The 6,971-nt window shown below is 38.2% G+C and overlaps 3 protein-coding genes across 3 annotated transcripts in view; 1 reads left to right on the top strand and 2 right to left on the bottom strand.

The window, feature by feature from the left end:
- Window positions 1-254: 254 nt before the first annotated feature.
- Pmar_PMAR009901 (hypothetical protein) lies at window positions 255-1,304 on the bottom strand (the record flags this gene model as incomplete). The annotated part of the gene is made up of 4 exons (XM_002783942.1): window positions 255-260; window positions 298-545; window positions 599-919; window positions 1,190-1,304. 4 exons carry the CDS (start codon window positions 1,302-1,304, stop codon window positions 255-257), a joined length of 690 nt encoding a protein of 229 aa, XP_002783988.1.
- Window positions 1,305-4,152: 2,848 nt separating this feature from the next.
- On the bottom strand, window positions 4,153-5,893 carry Pmar_PMAR009900 (hypothetical protein; the record flags this gene model as incomplete). The annotated part of the gene is made up of 4 exons (XM_002783941.1): window positions 4,153-4,194; window positions 4,748-4,845; window positions 4,885-4,995; window positions 5,065-5,893. The coding sequence occupies 4 exons, from the start codon at window positions 5,891-5,893 to the stop codon at window positions 4,153-4,155; spliced, it is 1,080 nt and encodes a 359-aa protein (XP_002783987.1).
- A 558-nt stretch (window positions 5,894-6,451) lies between these two features.
- Pmar_PMAR009899 (hypothetical protein) overlaps window positions 6,452-6,971 on the top strand; it is a gene marked incomplete at both ends in the record, with an annotated part of 1,315 nt that continues 795 nt past the window's right edge. Inside the window, 3 exons of the mRNA XM_002783940.1 lie at window positions 6,452-6,585; window positions 6,644-6,743; window positions 6,851-6,958. Coding sequence (XP_002783986.1) covers window positions 6,452-6,585; window positions 6,644-6,743; window positions 6,851-6,958 — 342 coding nt within the window. The remainder of the gene's footprint in view (window positions 6,586-6,643; window positions 6,744-6,850; window positions 6,959-6,971) is intronic.

The following is a 6,971-nucleotide window of genomic DNA, read 5'->3' as shown; positions in this document are numbered from 1 at the left end:
CTCTGTGGTAGTAGTGAGCATGTAGGGACCTAAATCACTTGTATGTGTCTTAAATACATTATTGGGATTAGTAGCAGCATAAGAAGTGATTGATGGACACCAGAAGTCCATTAATAGAAGATAATAGGAATCATAAATGTACTTCTCTTGATAGTAGCTAAGTGTCCCCATAGGTAAGGTAAGACCAAGAGTATAGGATCCCTTTGAATGCTGCAGAGTTAAAGGTGCAGAGGATACAGCAGTGGTAGTGCTCTCTATTCCTGATATAACTACTCCATCCATTGATCCTGGTACTACCTTATCCCAGGTCTTAACGAAATGATACATACAATCTATACTCTCACTACCATCACATACACTATTATAGTATCCATACCCAAGAGCAACCACAATAGAAAGCTTACTACCAGCAGTGTTAATAGCCGATAACATTGCCTTGAAGTCATTACCACGAGCAATACTGCTACTGGTATCAGGAGCATTCACGTTCCTACCATCCTTTATCCAATCACTAAACTTAGTAGGAGTAAGATCAAGTAGGACAACTAAGAATAAGAAGAAGAAGAATTCATATACGAATATATGATGCTATTATTACTTGAGAAATGGGAATTGAGACAACTCTGACCATTAACAAAAGTGCCTAATTGATTCATATACTTCTTCTCAGTGAGAACATCCATATGAGGCCAATCTGCATATATGGCCAACCCTTTATGGGTGGTAGAAGGCTCCCCCTTAGAGCATCTGCCTCTAGGTACTGGCGCTGAAGTAGTCGTGACACTACTACTACTACTAGGAGAAGGAGGAGAGGTTCTTGTAATATGGTTGGTGGCAGTAGTAGTAATACCTAATGTACTACTACTAGAAGGGGGATGCAGAGTGGTAGAGGGAGAGGAAGAGACCCTCCTATTAGTACCTACTAGATATTGATGATATCCTTATTATAGGAGCAGTGTGATGATCTAGGCTGCTGCCGGTAGTAGCGGTAGTAGTAGTAGTAGTAGTAGTAGTAGTAGTAGTAGCAGTAGTAGTAGTAGTAGTAGTAGTAGTAGTAGTAGTAGTAGTAGTAGTAATAGTAGTAATAGTAGTAATAATAATAGTAGAGAAGGTAGTTGGTATTATAGTACCTTCTACAAATACCCTCCTACCTATGATACAACATCATCCCCCTCCCCTTACCACTTACTTGGTTGTAGATTATCCCCTCCAGTAGCAGCGGTAGATGGTGGTATTAAATCAGGTGAACGTGGTGAGCTACAACCTTGTAGCACGAATAGTAGTAATAGTATCACCATGATCATGATGATGGCATGATGTTGATGTTGATAGCATTGCCTGATAGGCTTGTGAAGTGGGGCATCATTAAATATACGGTTGAACAATAACAACATCATGATAACAATAACTGGTTTAAGGATAATCGAACAACCTTCTCCTGCTCCTTTGAACACAACTATTATCATCACACAAGGAAGAGGGATGATGATAAAAAGTAACCTCAGTAGAGGCAGATGATGATGATGATGATGATCATGTTGTAGTGTCCATGTTAATATGGAGATAACAGACCTTAAGGTAACAAGAGCCTATCAAAGCCTCTGAACAATCTCGATTATAAGTAGTATGTTAAGATCATGCTCCAACATAGTATTACTATCATCATTGCGGCAGCCGTGCATATAGTTATCATACCACACCTCCTTCAATTATTACATGCTGCTGCTCTTCTTCTTATCTTCCTATTCTAATACCACCAATAAGCACCGATTGGATAATTCATGAATACTGCCTCAACTTGTTGGTATGGTGGATCTCATCATAATCATAATCATACCCGCGTTGCTTGGGCTACTAGGCCATCACGTATTGAGATATCTCCGCGGTAACAAAGTCCGCGGTAACTTAGAGTAATATAAATATACCACAGGGGGGTTAGAGGCAGGTCCCAATGCTAATGTCCAGATAGTACTACATATATTAAATGACCATATAGGACCTTGTGTGGATTGAGGAGCGTATCATAAAGTTACATAATATAAATATCTGCGATTATTAACAGAACAGCCTATAGATAAGACTATAATAATTACACTAGTAGTAGTAGTAGTAAGAGAAGACTACCACCTTCACCTTCACATCCCTATATCAGCAGCAGCAGCAGCTTGATGACAATATAGTAATGCCATCTGAATAAGCCATAGTACATAATGTTAACCCTACTAGATTCCATAATAAGGTACCTATAACTAGGCAGTACCATCACTACTACTACTACCAATATCGTTCTTACCTCCACCACAATACTCTGATGTAGGAACTCCTCTTACAAGCTAGGGTTAGGGAATGAGACTTTAATAGGACCCTAACCAGGCTGATTAAACCAGCTGCAGCTGATGGAGACTACATCCATTAATATCATCATCACATTGATGATGAATGATTATTATCAACATACAAGCGTACTCATCCTTATTATTATAGCCTATCCTAGCATGCTATGATTATCGAGCCACCCGCGAATGATGATGATGATGATGATGATGATGATGATGATGATGATGATCGGGGACATGATAGATATGACCGGTATGTGGTGAGAGAACCTTCCTCTTCCCTACTTCTTCAGTACTCCTACCTCCTAGGCCCTAGTTCAATAGTACTACTATCATCGTAAAAGTATTCCTAATCTAGCAATAGTCGTAGTAATCTACCAGGATGTACGAGGACATACGAATGCAAGAGGAAGATTATTAACCAGAGTTACGAGTACCTGTAGCTGAACCTAAACAGGAGAAGGAGAAGAAGGGGATCATCATCATTCCACCACCAGGGGCTGCTGCTACTACTATTGGTAAATCCTGTATAATAGTAAACACAAGAGTAGCAGTAGTTGAGTATTACATTGGTACTACATGCTAATAACATTATAACATACAATATAAGACTCAAAGCCTTATCAACCTGATGATGATGACGACGGCCAGAAATACTGCTGTAACAGTTGTACATAATCATCATCATGTTGCTGGTAGTGCTTCTTGGTGTTGTTGTTGTGGGATGATGGCGTTGTTGGCGTTGTTGTACTACGACAATAGCCTAGATGTGGATATTGTGGGTTATTAAGATCAGCCTGCCAATCATGTTGTGCTACATCATAATAAATACTATGTCGTTGTGTAGAGTCTCTAGCCCATCTTGATATGTGTCTATGAGCATATATCTTATACCATTGAATAGGCATTGCATTAGGACCTAATCCACGATGGAATGCCATATTCCAATTAAAAGTAGCTGTAGCTCTAGTTGGAAAGGCAGTAGCATAATTAACCCAATCAAGATCATTGACCTTAGACCATTCAGCTTCACCAAAGGTAGCCCAATGACCTAGATGTGCTGCTAGATCTACCTTAGGCCACACTCTACCATATTGTTCTACATTACCACCAGTAAATGCTGATACTGCCATAGGATGATGTATTAAACCACCATAGGTATATGCAGTAGCCTTAGCATAAAGCTGTAAACCCATAGCAAACATAGAACATGCTGATCCACATCCACCATCACTAAGGATAGCTATATTATCCCAATATCCTCTACTCCATGATGTGGATGTGGATGTAGAATACTTACTATGTAATGCTTCCATTCGAGGTAATACCTCATGTCTACAGAATGACCAATCACCTTTAAGTGAGTATTGAGAGTATTGTGGACCCCATCGTAGATTCTGTGGATGAATATATTCTGTTAGATTAGGACCTTTGAAGCCCTTACCCTCACCTGGTACTAATAGCTCATTAGGTAGAAAAGGATACCATCCATCCTTAGGGGCTATCTCCTTAGCATGATTACCATGTATAAACTCTCTATTAAGGAGTATCCTCCTCATTTCCTTAACTCTATCTCCTGGAGTAAGATGCTCTAATCTATCAATGGCATTATCTATCCAATTAAGCTCATCTGAGAATGTTCCAAAGTCAGGTATAATATGTGCTGCATATCTATATAATATTCGTAGATCATGGAACTTCTCCCTTATATAGGACATTGAACCTAATTTATCATAGCCTATAGATTTAATACCAGCCTCTACTGATTTATCCCAATTAGAAGCAAATGATTTAACCCATAATCTCCAATGATATGTCATATGTTTAGATTGTGGTTGACATATATCCTCAGGATTATCTACAAAATGCCATAATGCTGCCATAGATGATATGACATACCCTCCAGAGTTACCAGATAGATCTATAAGTATCCTACGTATACCTGCTTCCCTAGCAGCATAATATATATCGAACAATACAGGCATATATAGGAATTCATCAGGACTACTATTACTACTACTAGGGTTATTATTATCAGATAATAGGAATGTTGGTATTACCACTATAACCATATTATCATCTATCTTCCATCGTATAGATCCATCATAATTCCAAGGAAAAGACGAAGCCTTGATATCATTATCTAGAGTAATAGAGGTAGTAGTAGTAGCCTTAACACTATTACTACTACTAATACGATAGAAGTACTTATCATCCAATCTAGCAGCAGTATTAATAATAAAGTCCCCAGATCCTACACCAGATAGATGAGGAGGAGGAGATCGAATAGAATCCAAAGTACTTATAATAGGACTGATCGCTTTATCCATCTCTTTATCACCACTACTAGAGCTAACATTCCATATACTAGCCATATCACGATGAAGGATATTCTTTTCTATATCCAATACATAATCAAACTTCTCATTCAAGTTAACCAATGCATTATATGTACGTCGTGTAAGACCACTCCCTCCATGTGCATCTTCCTTTAATGCAGGTGTATAGTCTAAGAAGCGTACCAACCAATAAACTGTAGCATTCTCACCATTACTAAAGGTTATATCGATTGAATGCTTTTTAGGTGGGCTACGATATGATAATGGTATTTGAATAGAATCACCAACAAAGAATGCTTGATTTATTCTTTGATTAGAATCTGAATAAAAACCCTTTAAAGGACCATCATCAGATACCATATATTCTAACCATGTTATAGCAGGCATACCATCTATCTCGATAATCTCATCCCCAGATGAAGCCATCTCAGTAGTACCATGACCCAATAATTCCATATACATAACCTCCATATGTAGGTTACATAATAATATAACTTGTCGATCATTACCACCACCTCCTCCTTCCGCAAGGTCTGTATCAAAACAGATAGGTAAGGTATAGATAAACATATCATAGGGGCTTATATATAGAGTATGGGCATCATTAAGCTTGTTGAATTCATCCATAATCTCACTATGGAACTTAAGTGATGGTATGGTATCTTCTAAGAATGCTTCACGTTCTTCTGAGCTGACTTCTTTATCAAGTTTATCAGTAAATTGATATATCTTATTATCGAGGAATTTAACAAGATCTACTTTAACATCATATATACCAAATCCACATTTATTAGATTCCTCAGACTTGGTAGCATCCTTAGCAATTGATGTAAAGGAATATCCCTCAGCTACACCATAACGTAGATTATGTAAAGTGAATAATGCGTCATGTCTGGTAATAGTAAGAGTATTCAAACATTTCATAACATCTTCACCAATACCCCAACGTATATTGGCTAAACCTGTTGAATCCATACCAGCTATAATAGATTTATCATTCAAATCAGCACAATAGTCGATCTTGGTATTGTCATCATCATCGAATATCTTCCCTAACTCTCGAAGTAATCTCTCTACTAATGGTAGATTCCAAGGCTTATCACTTATCAAAAGATAAGCATGATTGTTAGAGGTATGACTGCATCCAAAGAAGGTAAATGATAATAATAAGATAGTCAAGATATTAATTCCATAGTAATCAGCAAGAGGATTAACCATGGAATAAGAGGCCTAATAACAACAATATCACTCATACGACCCCTCAGTTACAGCAGGAGTATCGACTAACGAATCTTGCAATTCTTGCTCTACTTGTATTTCCTCAACGCATCAATTGCAAGGTTTCCGCCTGTTCATTGACCGTAACGGGTTTCAGCAATTATGTCGCAATTGTCATGCATATTGCCAATGGACTAGCGGTAACTACTAGAGGGAATACGGTACTGGATTAGATATCATGGGGGGATACTGTTAAGAGTAGTACAATCTGCCAACAATAGTGTAGCATATCTATAGAACATAGTCGACGTCGTTGTCGACTAGATGGTATTGAGAATGTTATGGGCCTAATAATACCACTTCTTATGTTGATGATGGAATAAGTCTTAAGTAGTAATGATTGTTATATGTGGTGATACTCCTCGAGTATTGATGACGAGCAGTGATAATCCTCAGGGTAGGAGTATCTTGCCTCTCTACGAGGTGTATCAACACATGTTCATCAATACTTTCACTACATGTTTAGATTTGAGTGGTATATTGTAGTTTTTGTTCCATATGGCTGTTCACTTCTCTCTGGTCTTATCTCTGACCATTTGTGGTCTGACCATTAGCTCTCCATCAGCCATTGATCCAATAATCGACAAGTTAGTAGAATTATCAGAGGACTCCCACTACAATAACTTCGATCTGTAGGATCATCATCATCATCATCCCACATAAACTTCGTAGATGTATTCCCTTTATCAGCTCTGCGGTCATACGTTTTAATATCACTGGATATAAGGAATTCGCCCTCAAGCAACCTAAACCATATCATCTATTCGTATTGCTAAGTGCCAACCAGGGAGTATGCAAAATATGCCCTTCCCTTGAGAGGACTCTCGACAGAGCATCATTATCATATTATGGAGTAGTAGTAGTAGGATATGTCTGTGTTATTGAACTGATGTACAGGTCGGTGCTCATACTGATGAGAAGGATCCTGTTTTCTTTGGAGTTATCGATGCCTATACCAACAGTGAAATACAACGAGTACATGAGCTCAAGGCAGTACCCTTATTGGTAGTATTAGTAT

Source organism: Perkinsus marinus (assembly GCF_000006405.1).
Source record: "Perkinsus marinus ATCC 50983 genomic scaffold scf_1104296935396, whole genome shotgun sequence".
Taxonomy (NCBI): Eukaryota; Perkinsozoa; order Perkinsida; family Perkinsidae; genus Perkinsus; species Perkinsus marinus.
This window is presented reverse-complemented; position numbering and strand designations above follow the sequence as displayed.